At 31.1% G+C, this 14,935-nt stretch overlaps 2 protein-coding genes across 6 annotated transcripts in view; one reads left to right on the top strand and one right to left on the bottom strand.

Moving 5' to 3' along the window:
* The window catches only part of LOC145241391 (voltage-dependent calcium channel type A subunit alpha-1-like), a 1,447,749-nt gene that overhangs the window by 318,210 nt on the left and 1,114,604 nt on the right, over nt 1-14,935 (bottom strand). Inside the window, exons 4-5 of the mRNA XM_080104315.1 lie at nt 3,775-3,880; nt 306-445 (exon numbers count right to left, since the gene is read on the bottom strand). Coding sequence (XP_079960441.1) covers nt 306-445; nt 3,775-3,880 — 246 coding nt within the window. The remainder of the gene's footprint in view (nt 1-305; nt 446-3,774; nt 3,881-14,935) is intronic.
* The window catches only part of LOC145241393 (uncharacterized), a 421,614-nt gene that overhangs the window by 115,052 nt on the left and 291,627 nt on the right, over nt 1-14,935 (top strand). The window lies entirely within an intron of this gene.

Genomic DNA, 14,935 nt, shown 5'->3' with positions numbered 1-14,935 from the left:
TCTGATAGGATTTGAAATTAGCACAGCCAATTCTACAGACCATATAAGTATGCATTAGGTTAATCACAATGTTTATTCATCAGGGCAAAAGAAAAAAAAGAAGGCCTTAAAACGGAAAGTAGAGACTCTATAGCACTTAAAGCTATAGCAAACCGGCATTACAGAGACAGAAAAAGTACTATAATTCCAGGATAGCACCAACAAATATATGTTCTTTCAATATCAATAAAGCCTGTCTCGATTTATATTCATTTAAACCAATGCATTTACCAAGAATTTGTGAAAATAATAAGATTTATACTAACCCTGTTACGACCACAACGAAATCCATGATGTTCCACACGTTTCGTAAATACGATCCTTTATGAAGTGCAAATCCAAGTGCAACTATTTTCAATAATGCTTCTACACAGAATATTCCAAGGAAATAGAACTCTGTTGCCTCCTATAAAAACAAAAAATCATAAATAATGAGTGAAAAAAATGTATATTATTTTTATGAATACAAAAAAAAAGATTAATATACATTTTCAATTCAGACATTTTAGAAGATTTATTCTAAAGCAAGAATTTTTGAAAATTAATTCTTTATGCTGCAAAATTATACTTTTTAATTACAGTAGACACTATAATTTTGTACATTTCTCCAGCTCATCTGAACACTAATCTCATCTAATAATAATAAATCAGTACTGATAATAGCATGTAGATAATATATCAATGTTTTTTTTCTTTTGTACTATTTTTTCTTCGTTCCATGTTCTTTTGCTAGCTTCTTGGTACTGTTTTATTTTAATTCTGTTTTTCTATTTAATGGATTTATAGAGCCTGTCTTAGGATTATTAACTTACGTCTATATTATATATTCTATGCTTATACTCTATTATCACTGATTATTTAGTCTTATTAGACATGGCTAGTGCTTAGGAAAGGTGGAAAATTATTATAGTTTATTTGAGCATATCGAGTTTCATAATAAACATTAAATTTACAGATTAGTACATATTCACATAACTGGCCTTTATGACCACAATGGTAACACAACAGACAAACAGTAATTTCATGTAGGTTCTCAGGTTCGACATAAACATTTTCAAGTTCGAAAAGATTCACCTGAAAAAGGTCAGAGGTTTCATCGGTCGAAACGTTATGGCTATAACATGAAAGCAGTATTCTGAATAATACAATTAATCCAAATTCGCAATCCTCATCTAAGAATTCCGAAACATAAATAATATTTGGAAATTAATTCAAAGCTGACATATCAAAAATGTAACTTACACATTTTACAGTTTGAAATGCAAAATTTATTAATTATTTTCCACATTTGAAAACTATGTATTCCATTGCAATTTAAAATGTGAATATCGGCATTCATGATGGGAATTTGTATTTGATTTGATTTTAAATAGATATTCGATGATGCTAAGATACTTCAGCAAAACATGTCAAATTTACATTCATTATGATATGAAACAAAAGTATCCACCTTTGTTTAAATGAACGGTAAAAATAATTGTTTTTATAAAGTTAGATTAATTTTCCAGTTTAAATTGATATAAAATAATTTTATTTTTCATAATAAGTATGCATGTAAAAAAAAGAAGAAAAATTAATAAAATTTATATTTTATTAAAATAACTTAAAATTTTTATCAACTTTTATAACTTAATTCGACTAGTGGTTTCAGATTTAGTTTTTCACTGATTCAGCTCTTGGAAAAATACTATAATGTTTTTATTAATTAACTAATTATAGATAGAATTAAAAACTATTGAGAATGGGTGATCAGTTGTTGAATTTCATGGTTTATGTAATTTGAGGTTTTTCTTTTGTTTTTAGCTTTTTTGGTTTCAAAGATCTATGTGGCTTATCATACAAATTGAATGATATCCCTTTTATTGTGAAACTAATTATTACAATCATTTAAGAGTGCCTATTGAAACAATTACTACTTGATGATATTCAGACCAACGAAACCGAAGCTAAATTAGTATATGTGAGATTTCATAATTTGAAAATACATGATCATGCAAACTATTTGTTTGCAGTTTTTAGATATCCAGTAAGATCGCCACTGTTTTTATGACCTCAAAACAACTTGCTGAGCATGTTGTTAGATAAAACCTATATTGTTAAAACATGGTTGGCAACGGACAAACGTACTAATACTTTATATTCTACTGATGAATTACCTGCATTTTATATTTTGCAAGACATATTTCATCATTTAAACTTGTAGTTTAACATATTATTCTTAAGAATACTGACAATCAGGCAAACCCTTTCTACTGTGAGTATCTTGATGATCAGCTCTAAATGCATATATCATGCACTGGACACGGTAGGGGAAGCTGGCCCTTTATATATCCAAGCCATTTGACAAGGTATGGCATGAAGGTCTTCACATGAAATTTAAATCGTATGATATTACTGGATCAATACTTAATAAAATCAAATACTTCTTAAATAAGATAAAATCCAGGTTGTCCTTGATAACCGTACATCCAAACAATGACATTAATGCGGATGTGCCTAAAGAATTAATCGCTGAGCATTCATTGTTCCTGATATTCATAAACAACCACCTTAATGAAATTGTGCACAAGATGAGTGTATTTGCTAAAAACATCATGCTTTATTCTTGACATGAGAGCAAATTAAATGCATACACATCCAAAACAATGGCTTACTCTTTAAAAAATGACCCCTAGTATGTGGTAGAATGATAATATAAATAGATGGTTAGATTTAATGTTATCGAAACAAAGTACCTTTCCTTTAATAATTATAAGAAACTTACCAACCTCCGATTGTCACGGCTGATAGCAAGAGTTTATCATTCAAACTCATTAGCCTAACATTCATAGGTAACATGAATTTAAAGAAGAAGAAGATACTACCGAGTTTGATGCAGAGAAGGTTTACTTTACTGTGCTAAAAAACTTCTCACACCTGCTCGTATATTATATCTCTACTAGTGCACCGTCAATGCAGATATCCGCAACTAACCCAACATGCAGCAAAATCTCACACCTTCAGAGTGGAGGTCCTCCGATGCCAGAAAGCCTTTTTATTCTGAAAGTTTCTCCCCTCGAACTGCTAGATTTTGGAACCCCCCCACCCACACACACAATACTCAACTTCCTATTTAAAGTGTACCCGTAGGCATGGTCACTAATTCATAGTAACTCTTATGTCTCAGTGGCATTTTGTTTTGTTTAAGGTGAATATGAAATCGTTTAAAATTATTTTCAGATATATTTGCCTCTTGATTATTTAATACCAAAATCAAACCCCATTCATATATAAAATATGCATAAGATTTCAACTTAGAATCTTGCAGCTTGTGTGTCTCTAAACTGTATTAATTATTTAATATCAATTTTTTCCAGCACATAAATGTGTATAAACATTCTACCTTGTATCCTTTTTTAAGTTTGTAGATTGTGGGTCTCTAGTTTCCTTAGGTTAAATGTAAAGCCAGCCCTAATTTTATCTCCTATCTTTTCCTTGGGCTATTCCAACATAAAAGAATAATTAAAACAAAATTTTTATTTTTAATCTTTCTATACTTAAGTTAAAAATACAAATAATTTTTAAGTAGTCAATTCATGCTATTTTTAGATTCCTGCTTTTATATTAAAAATAGATTTAGATTTACAAACCAATCTGGAATTTTCTTGAAGTTCTTATAGATTATGGAGCACTTTGTTGTACTTGCTAAGCCAATGGGTATTAAAACAGGCATGAACATATAGTATTTTTACTTACCAGCTGGACTGCCAGAGGTGTTTTGTCTTCATTTGGAAGGTGCTCTTCTAATGCTAAAACAATACAGTTAGCAATGATGGTGAGTAGTACCATATATTCAAATGGCGTGACGTTGAATTAAGGAAACAACTGATTTATAGTAAAAAATGCATATAAAGACATGGTTTGATGAATTTAAAACAAACAAAAGAAAATAAAAATGCACAAAAAACACATAAAAACACAAAAGAATACATAAAAGAAAAATACATGAACAACACATAAAAAGAACATGATGTCAATTCAGACATTTTGAATATCGATAGCAGAATTATACAAACAAACACGTGCATCCTATAAAAGCAAATATTTTATGTCTTGTGAATTCATATAAAACATTAGGTATTTTTTATTCTAAATGCTTTTCTAACAAAAATCTATACACACAGCTATTGTTATACATATGAATATAAAACAATGGAGTTATAAATCTATAATACTAGAGATCATTTATTAAAATCCGCTTTTTATGTAAATTAGACAGCATGTTTAATCTGGTAACTGGCATTTCTTATTATATATGGCTAGAAAAATACACGTCCTTGAATTGATATAAACAATAAATATAACATTAATTTTAAATTTTAATGTTTTATTTTCTTTGAGAGGTTTAGCACGTTTTCAGTGCACCACTAAACTAAATAGCAAATTTTACAAAAAGAAAATAAAACAAAACAATGTGTCACGTTACTTACTCTGTTGTCTCGAATACATATTCCATAATTTATAATGACATGTTCAAAAGTTCATGATTTTACCAAGCACATACATATTATTGACATTAACTGATCCCTTTAAAAATGCATAACTAAAATTTGATGTAGAGCAATTCTTTTCTGTAAATTCTTTGGATCTAACTTATTTTAAAAGTTTTTCAGAGGGTAGGTGCAAGTTCAGGTGGGGGGGGGGTATCCCCTAATTGATAAAGTTTACAAAAAAGAACATAATTTGCCCATGTTGTGTTACTAAGAATATATATTCCAAAATTCATAATGATCGGTTCATAAAAAAATAACTTTGTATATATATATATATATATATATATATATGCACTCCCTAAATGTTTATATGGTCAAGTTTGTCAATCCAATAAGATAAATTTACATGATAAAAGAAAATATCAAAATAGGAAAATAATTTTCCTTATTTTAGAATAAAAAAAAAACTTAGCGAATGTAATATAGTTTTAGGTTACAGATAGCCCTAATATTTTTCTAAACATTCATAAGAATTAAAATCTTTCAAGGTTATATATTGGAAAACCTGATTATATATATCCAACATCCTTAGTTAATATTGACTGCTCTAGAATATTACTTTAGAAATACAATTGATCTAATATGATTTAAACTCGCCATATCGATTCTTGAGACTGAGTTGACAACAATTGTGGAACATACATTAATTTCAGACATTTACTATTGCTAATCCTGATATCCAGAAAAAAAAACAACAAATTCCTAAATTGATTATATTCTTTGACTTATTTTCAATCTATCATTTTGAATACTAATAATGTTATTAATTTACTCTTAATAGACTAAATTTAAACTACCCTGTCCTTGCAACAAGATGACTCAAAAAGAATGAATGAAAGTGAAAACATTGTACTGTTGACTATCATTCAGGATAGAAAAACTCTATCCCTGTTCTCTGATAATCTGATTATTTGCCCTCTCCATCTTCTACTGGGCAATACTTTTTTGGATGACATGTAAAAATACTAATTTCTATTTTATTTAAGTCATACAGAGCAACAACAGCTGCAGCAGCTAGTCTTAACTTAACGTGAGGGTGAAGAAGATGATAGGTTGCAGATGGTGGGTCAAAAAAGGAGGAGATGACGGGAGGGGGGAAACTAGCAAGAAAAAAACCAGCAATGAGTGAGCAGAATCAATAGGTGACATCGTGTTGTTAATTGTTTCCAGAGCTTCTAATAGGTCAGCCATCTTAAAGTGATTCACACTCTGATAGTGCTGCTACGGTTTCCAGTGTGATTTAAAATCAATATTTTCTTTTTTTATTCACTGTTGTTGTATTGTGATTATGGCTCACAGTTAAAGGATTCATTTTATTTATTTTCAGAAATAGATAAAACTTTGATTACAAATATGATAAAATCAAGATAGGAGAATCAAATTAACTTTTCCAGAAGTTGCCATTAAAGGTACCTATATATATATATATATATATATATATATATATATATATATATATATATATATATATATATATATATAGAGAGAGAGAGAGAGAGAGAGAGAGAGAGAGAGAGAGATAGATTCTCAGTTTTTCACTTAGTGTAAAGCATCACGTGTAAAAATTAAAATTAATCTCCTGTACTCTTGTGCCAACAGGTAATGAAAACAGATATAAAAGTTTATTATTCCTATTACTTTGCTAGTAAATTCAATAGCATATGAGTAAAATTGCTAACTACTTTACAAGCGGTTGTATTTAGAATCTCAGTTTGAAACATTCAATATATCTAGCTAGACTGAAGAACCATGATAGCGTGGAACCCTATCTGTGGACATGTATATATATATATATATATATATATATATATATATATATATATATATATATATATATATATATATATATGTATATATATATATATATATATATATATATATATATATATAAAATACACAATATATTATAAAATAAAATGCGACATGGTGCATGAGATCAAAGAAGGAAACCAGTCAATCGCTCGTTTTGATGATTTCTTCATGTGTTTAATTATTTTCCCTTTTTGCCCTCATTTATCTAATATATATATATATATATATATATATATATATATATATATATATATATATATATAAAGTAAAGATAGGGAGATAAAAATTAGAATTACATTAGAACTTTATTACATTATCATGTTAATAAGGATGAGGGTGGTTGCAATAAGTGGAAGGGAAATGGAAGTGGGATCTCTTTAAGCCATGGCGTTTTAAAGCTAAATGTCTCTCACCAGAAGAGGAGAAAAAACAGCATTGTACAAGATTAAGGGCAAAGAATCTCTCTCTCTCTCTCTCTCTCTCTCTCTCGAGATTGCCTGCTCTAGTTGGGGACCCATTGCGGTGTATCAGGAGAAAACTTATCATGGTTTCTCGCAGTAACTTAGTCCACAATACATTGCACTGTAGAGAACCCACTCTTGATTTTATAAAATTATTTTTATATAATAGCTTTAATTAAAGTTTAAAATTCAAAAGTCAAGTATTATGGTTCAATTGTGCTCTGAGCAGAAACATTCATTTTGAACGTGTCCCTTTCTTATCAAAGGACCTATTGTTGATTTTATATGCTAGGCCCTTCATAGTATATTTGTGAGAAATTTCATAAAATCAGCCGAGTCAATCAGAATTTATAGGAAACTCCCTCTACACACACCCAAATTGCATTTTACATATAAGCATATCATATATATATATATATATATATAAAATTTTAGTCATTCAATGAATTTAAAAATTTATGCCGTGAAATGTTTGAGTTTCAGATCCAAATATTTTTATTATTCTATGTAAGACAAAGAATACATTAGAAATATTTTAACTCCTTATTCTATAGGATAATATTTTCTCCTCTGAAGAGATGGTAGACATCAAAATCCTATAGGATAAGGAGTTAAAATATTTCTAATGTATTCTTTGTCTTACATAGAATAATAAAAATCTTTTGATCTGAAGCTCAAACATTTCATGTCAAATTTTTAAATTCATTGAATGACTAAAATTTGATTTATTTGCTCTTTCTGTTATATCGAGCAATTTTTATTTAGATGGGATAGTACTTATAGAATGTTACTGCCAGTAATATCTTTAAATTATTCATACCTTTACTTCTGACCGTTTAGTGTTTCTTTTTAATATCCAGCTTAGCAAATGGTCACAAAACGTGCTAAATAACCAATTTCAGACCATAGTTCATGCATGGTATTCTTTAGCCCAACGAGCTTGATGCCTACGGTTTTTGTGAAACTTCATATATTGATGAACGATCAAACTAATGTATACTCTATATAAAATTTTCTTTATTTTCATTTTGGCAACTTTGAACATGCTTAGCCGAGAAAAGGCATGCACGTAGCAAAAAGCGTTTGTATACAATTCATACTTAACATAGTCCTTTACTAGTTAGTGAGTACTGCTGTATAGGATTCACAGGATTCATTACACAGCTCCTATGAACAAAGCTTTAGATAACTCAATTTTTGTGAAATTTTTACAATAGGTATTAGATATCGATTAATAAATATTCCTTAAATTTCAGTTTCTTCTTTGGAACATTCTACATAGATTTTTAACAGGCATAATATGACCCCCCCCCTCCACCACACACATACACTGTTGAAAATTCAAATATATCAGATTTGCACTAAATTCCATCTATAGTTATTAAGCAAAATTCTCTGAATTTCTTAAGTTTATGCTTTAAATTTAAAACATTTTCTGGTATAAAAAAGCATGTAATGAATTTTGATCCAAATTATGATAAGAATTCCAGACATATATTTTAGTTTCACTATATCTTGATTTTAATCTTCATAAGTAGACATATAAGTGCTGCAAACTGTTCTGGTCATAGAATTAGCTTTACTCATCTTGGAACGATGTTTCCTTTAGTATTTCTATATACTCATATATTGCAATCTAGTAAGCAATGTCCTTTTCTTCTCCTTACAACGTCTTTCTCAGAGAAGAAACGTTGCAAGTCTATCCCTGCTCTCTGTCGTTATTTTTATGGCAAGTGCTCGATTGAGCTCCAAGCTATGTCCCCTCCTGCAAAATACAACAAACACTCGTTTAGCTACAACCGCTGTCAACAATTTCTTCTGTTCTCTAACTGTACTTAAATCTAAGCACAAATTTAATGAACAAAGTTTCTTTTAAGAACTGCCCACCTGTGGATCTCTATACTCTGGGGCTGCTTTCCAACTCTCTACAACATAGTTGTTTTCAAGTCTAATGTAAACAAGTTCTTGTTAAGCGGTCTTCTTAAATTCTACCCAATTTCCACCACAAGCCATCATTACGGTGTTGTCTCACCGACCTCCTGACACTCATTAACCCTTATCCCTGAGTGGCCTTCGGGCCTTGATAAGTAATAACTCCTGTGTAAAAAAAAAAAAAAAAATAGAATACCCGTGAGATTAGTTTTTTTATTTTACTTTTTTCTTTTTTTATTGGGTGTGTTTTTGTGTGTATACGCCTTTAATTGTAAAATTTACAAAAAAAAAAAATATGATAATGATGTGTGTACGTTACTCATAGTAATGCATAAAATACCTATCCATAATTCACATTACTCTAAGTTCATTAGTTTAGGAGTTTACCTTATACATACATATTATTGATACTCATGTGTATATTATTTCAGTTAAAATATTATTACATAATATAACTCAATGACTAATGTATAACAGTTCTTTCTCTCTTAAATTGCATGTATTTCATTTATTTTAAAATTCTCTTTTTTGGCGGGATAGCGGATATGCGTTTGTTGGTCACATGTCCAAAATAATGTGCCCACGTTACTCAACGTGTTATGGAGAATAAATATTTCATAATTCATAATTTAGTTTATGAGTGAATTCTAGACATCGAAATATATAAACATATGCACTTAATTTTATATACAGAGATAGTAAAGTGTTTAAATCTAATGAAAAATCAGGAGTAAATATCTGGTTTTATATTTTAAATCATTTCATTTATATTTCAAGATAATTACTTTATTTGTAAAATGGATTTACTCAACTAACCGAAGTTTAGCCAATCATATGTAGACAATTTAAAATAATAATAAAAGAAAAATGAAAGAATCTAATCAACACCATGTAATCTCACCTTATTGAGACTGATCTTCTGTTAATTAGAATCGTATTTTTTATCCTTGAATTTCTAATGCTTCCATTGCTTCTACACTGACTACATATTCATTCCATTGATTTTACGATGTCTTTAGTATAACACTTTTCAAGGTGTTTCTTTATTAAGGAGGCGTTCATGCCCATGTTTTGCTTAATACTTATGTAAAGTTTAAACAGTGTTTTTAATGTGGGATGCCATATTAATGGTTAATTGTTACAGCTTTACCTTAGCATGGTCTTAAAAGAAAAATAAAAAAAGGAATTTCTTCACTTCTTTTACTCTCTTACTTTACCTCTCTGTCCTGCTCTAACCAAGTCTGTCGACCTGTTCCATAAATCCTAAAAGTTCATCATGTAAAGTCTCCAGATAAAAATACACGATTAAACCCAAACTCCCAACTTCCAACGTAGACCCCCACTACCATGTCTTCTTCTCCAACATCAGAGATCTACGTTCCAACCTTCCAGAGGTTGAAATCCAATAAGAGGAAACCAAACCAGACCTATTCTTCCTAAGCAAAACTGGCATTGGACCGACTATTTCCCTAGGTGAGTTCATAATAAAAGGATATTCTAATTTAATATCCAAATCTGACCCCCCAAGATCGCCATGGGCATCGATTATGTGCCTACATTAGAGATGGCTTTCCATATGGTAGGAAGGTCTCGAGTGAAGATCCTAAATTGTCCTATATGTGCTTTCGAATTGCACTTCCTCACACGACTGCGTTTATATTTGCCCTCTTTTGCCCCCATAACAGTGGAGTTACTATCTTTAAGAGCATATCTGAGAAAATTGACCACATATTGTCTGCTCATCCTTCGACTAACATTCACGTCTGTAGAGACTTCAGTGTTCACAATGTGAAATAGTTAGCCCACTCAAGCAAGACACATGATGAGGGGAGGTTCTGTCACGATTTCTCCATTGCTTATGACCTAACTCAGATTGTTTATGAACCCAACCTTGTGCCCGACACTGATGGTCAGTATACAAGTCCCCTAAACCTTTTTCTCACAACTTGTGCTGAGCTATGTTCATCTTCTATTCAGTCCCACTGGAATCTTCTGACCACTCGGTTGTCTCAGTTCAGATAAAAACAAAATATGATAAGTCCTACAACATACCTCTCCATCGTACAGCATATCGATACTCTATGGTTTACTGGGATAGCTTTCGTACATTTCTATCAGATCTATCTCTGCATTCCATGTTTAAAAAGAACGTGTCCTCTATAGTATCAGACCTGATGAAATGGTTAATTGTTGGTGTAGACCGCCTCATACCCTCCAAAATATTCCAGGAAAAACCTAACAACCAACCATGGTTCCCCCAAGAATGTGCTGCTGTCATTGCATGCAGAAATCACTTTTTTCATTGCTTTCAATGTGATAGATGTACTGAGACTAAAACCACCTTCAGGACTGCCAGCAACCACTGTAAAACAGTAATAAAGAATGTGGGGGACTTGTATGCTCAGTCTGTCAAGTTCAAAGTAGCTGAGCAGCGGCTTGGTTCCCACCAATTTTGGCAAATAACAAACAGTCTTGAATAGAAGTGTGTGCTCTATCCCAACCACCATCAATAGACCTGAGGTAATCTCATCAGCATTGGACAAAGCCAAACTTTTCAGCTAATTCTACCATATGCGATCAGGACAGTCAACCCGCCCATATTTTCCTCCTGTGTCTGAAAATATGTGATGCAACATACAAATATTTGTGTATGATACAAATATTTGTGTATGTTGCCAAGCTAATCAAAAACCCCGATTCCAGTAAAGCAACTGGTCCTGACGGCATACCAATTATAATGCTCAAAAAGTTTCAACCAGAACTAACTCCCATTCTTACAAAGCTGTTTAAGCATTTTCTTAAGGAGAATTTCTTTCCAATACCCTGGAAAATTTCATCAGTATGCCTCGTATTTAAAAATTCAGGTGATCGTTCATCTTCCTCTCAATACAAACCAATAAGTCTCATGTGCATCATGAGTAATTTGCTGGAATCTTTGTCAATAGAGAAGTAGTTGATCACCTCAGCAAAAATACCCTCCTCAGTGACAAGCAATATGGTTTCCATTCTGTTAGATCTACAGCAAATGTGCTAACAGTTATATCTTATAGGATTAGCAAATCTCTCGATGGAGGTTTCCTTTCTAGAGCAATTGCCCTTGACATATCAAAGGCCTTTGATAGAGTATGGCATAAAAAGTCTACTCCACAAAATCTCCAGCTATACTGTAGCTGGAAATGTCTTTTCAATTATCACATCAGTTCTCTCTGATAGGTTCATAAGAGTAGTGGTTGATGAGCAGAAATCAGAAGCTCACAGTATTAATGCTGGAGTCCCTCAGGGTTCCATCCTGGGCCCAACTGTCTTCCTGATCTGCATCAATGATCTCCCAAATCACATCCTAAGATCATTCGTAGATATTTATGTTGCCAACACTATCATCTTTGGCAACACTTCAAAGGCTTTAAACGAGCAAGTTCTTTTTGATTCTCTCTCCTCTGATCTTCATCACATTGTTTAAACAAAAGAGGTGGCTGGTTAATTTTAATGCATCTAAAACTAAGCTTCTATCTTTCCATCATCAACGCTTTGATCCCCATCAAGCATCACTTGAAATGAATGGCTCTCATCTTGAGGATGCTCCATGTTTTGACAAGCTTCTAGGTTTGACCTTTACTCCTGATCTGAGACGGAACAAGTACATCAAATACGTTACTAAGGCTGCTGGAAAAATGGTAGGATCCTTCTACCGCTCAAAAATATATCTCACTGCTGATGCAATTCTCTATCTATATAAAAGCCAAGTACGTCCAAGGATGGAGTACTGCTGCTACATCTGGGCAGGAGCTGCTAAAAACAACCTATCTTGCCTTGACAGAGTTCAAAATAGATTTTGTAGCCTAGTAGAGGATGCTCTTTTCTCTTCCCTGCAACCTCTTTTCCACAGAAGAAATATTGTGAACCTGTGTCTGCTTTATCGTTATTTTCATGGCAAGTGCTCGCCTGAGCGCCAATCTATGGTACCCCATCTTGACTTTCATGAAAAACACTTGTCTAACTGAAATTACTATCAATAATTTTCCCCACTCTTTATCTGTGCCTAAACCTAAATGTAGATTCCATGAACAAATCTTCTTTCTTAGAACAGCACGCTTCTGGAACTCTGTTCCCAAGGTTCGGAGGCTACTCGAGGATAAGAATTAATGTGTGTACGGTAGTCAATGAGAAAATGTCGTAGTAATCGTTAATTGTGGGAATTGAGTGAATTGGATTACTTAAGAGGATGGCTCATTTGATGAGACATCCTCTTAAGTAATCGAATTTACTCAATTCCCACCATTAACGATTACTACGACATTTTCTCATTGACTACCGTACACACATTAACCCTTATCCTCGTGGCCTCCGAGCCTTGATAAGTGATGACTCCTTTGTAAAAAAAACAAAAAACGAAAAAAAAAAACCTGAAGCTGACCTGATAGGCCACATATAATTTTATTCATATGAGCGTATTTTGATGACACAGAGGAAGTATGTATGTGTTGTATGAGTGTCATGGTTTGGGCAGTATTCCCCTTGAATAATAGTCCGAGTGTGTGGTATTTACAACTCTTCTCTTTCGATAGCAACATTGAATTTCTCATTAAGATATGGTAACTTCAGCTAACATATGCCAGCTCTATGCTCTCCTTTCTTGTGTTCTTGGAACCTCATAAAAAACCAGGTTCTAATATACAATTATACATTTTTATGAAAAACTCTTTCAATTTAGACAGTTTAAAGATTAAATTAAGGTGAAGACTTCTTTATTCATTTTTCGTAGTTATGTATTTAAATATGTTATGTTCATTATTTATTTATTTATTTTTATAATGTGGTTAGTAACATTTTTGTAAAATGTTTATATATTGTATTTATTTAATAGATATTTAATACTTATACACTATGAAAATATTTATTTGTTGTAGTTATTTCTGAAACTTTTTAAGAAATAGATGATTATTAAATAATAATTTATAAATTGTTAATAATTTGGAATTTATAAATATTCGGTACCTACATTATGTTTTTCATGAGACCATAATAAAATAGCCAGAGTTGATAGATTTTACCTAATTTCATTATTTAAAAGATACACACACAATTAGGGACTTCAAAAGGAGCTTTCTTAAATCAACTGAGCTAAATCTATTTTCTTTTAATATTTCTGCCTCATCATGCCTTAAAATAGAAACAGACACTATAATTAAAAGAAATATCTAAAAATAAATTATTATTCATAACAGCAAATTCAGCTTTTCTGTTGTCATATTCGATAAATTCAATATAGCCTATGTTAGCTGCTCTTATTCATATCTATTGTTTCTATATTCCAGAATCATTAGTATAGTGCTTTCAAATATACATATTAACACAAATGGAATGGATCTTTACTTTATTTAAAGAAAGAAAGTAAACATGAGTGAAAATCTTAAAATCTTTATGTAGTACAACTAATAGTACACACACACACACACACACACACACACACACACACACACACACACACACACACACACACACACACACACACACACACACACACACACACACACACATATATATGCATAAATAATTTTGGTTTTCCTTTTTCATAGATGACTCTAGGCATAAATACACACTTTTGTTTTCAATATATATATATATATATATATATATATATATATATATATATATATATATATATATATAATATTCCTTTTTGATTCTCTTTGTCTAAAACTAAATTAGACAAATTATAGTTCACATTACCATCCATTATAATGATTAGTTAATTAGTTTAGTAATGAATCTTGTACATGCAAATATATGAATGCATATATAAATGTAGTTCTTGTTTGTTTGTTTACGAATTCCACCTAGGGGTTTGGAGATCGACCTCCCATAACTATATTTTTTATTAAAGTACTTTACTGAAGATACTTGGGTAAGTATATTTTGTTTGATCAAAGAGAGCACAATAATATTTAGAGTATTTACTCATGCCAGACAGCGTTATTTTATTCTATTTATAAATTGAAGATGAAAATAGAACCCCTGAAACTACACTGAACAAAATATTTAATATTTTATACATATGATATAAATTTCATCAAAATAGGATATATATGAAGATTGCTTCCATTGCTCCCTTAGGTTATAAATATATTTTATTTGGATAAAAAAAAAAAACATTATTGT

This window comes from Euprymna scolopes, chromosome 20 (assembly GCF_053919585.1).
Source record: "Euprymna scolopes isolate OS-2025 chromosome 20, ASM5391958v1, whole genome shotgun sequence".
Lineage (NCBI taxonomy): Eukaryota > Metazoa > Mollusca > Cephalopoda > Sepiida > Sepiolidae > Euprymna > Euprymna scolopes.
This window is presented reverse-complemented; position numbering and strand designations above follow the sequence as displayed.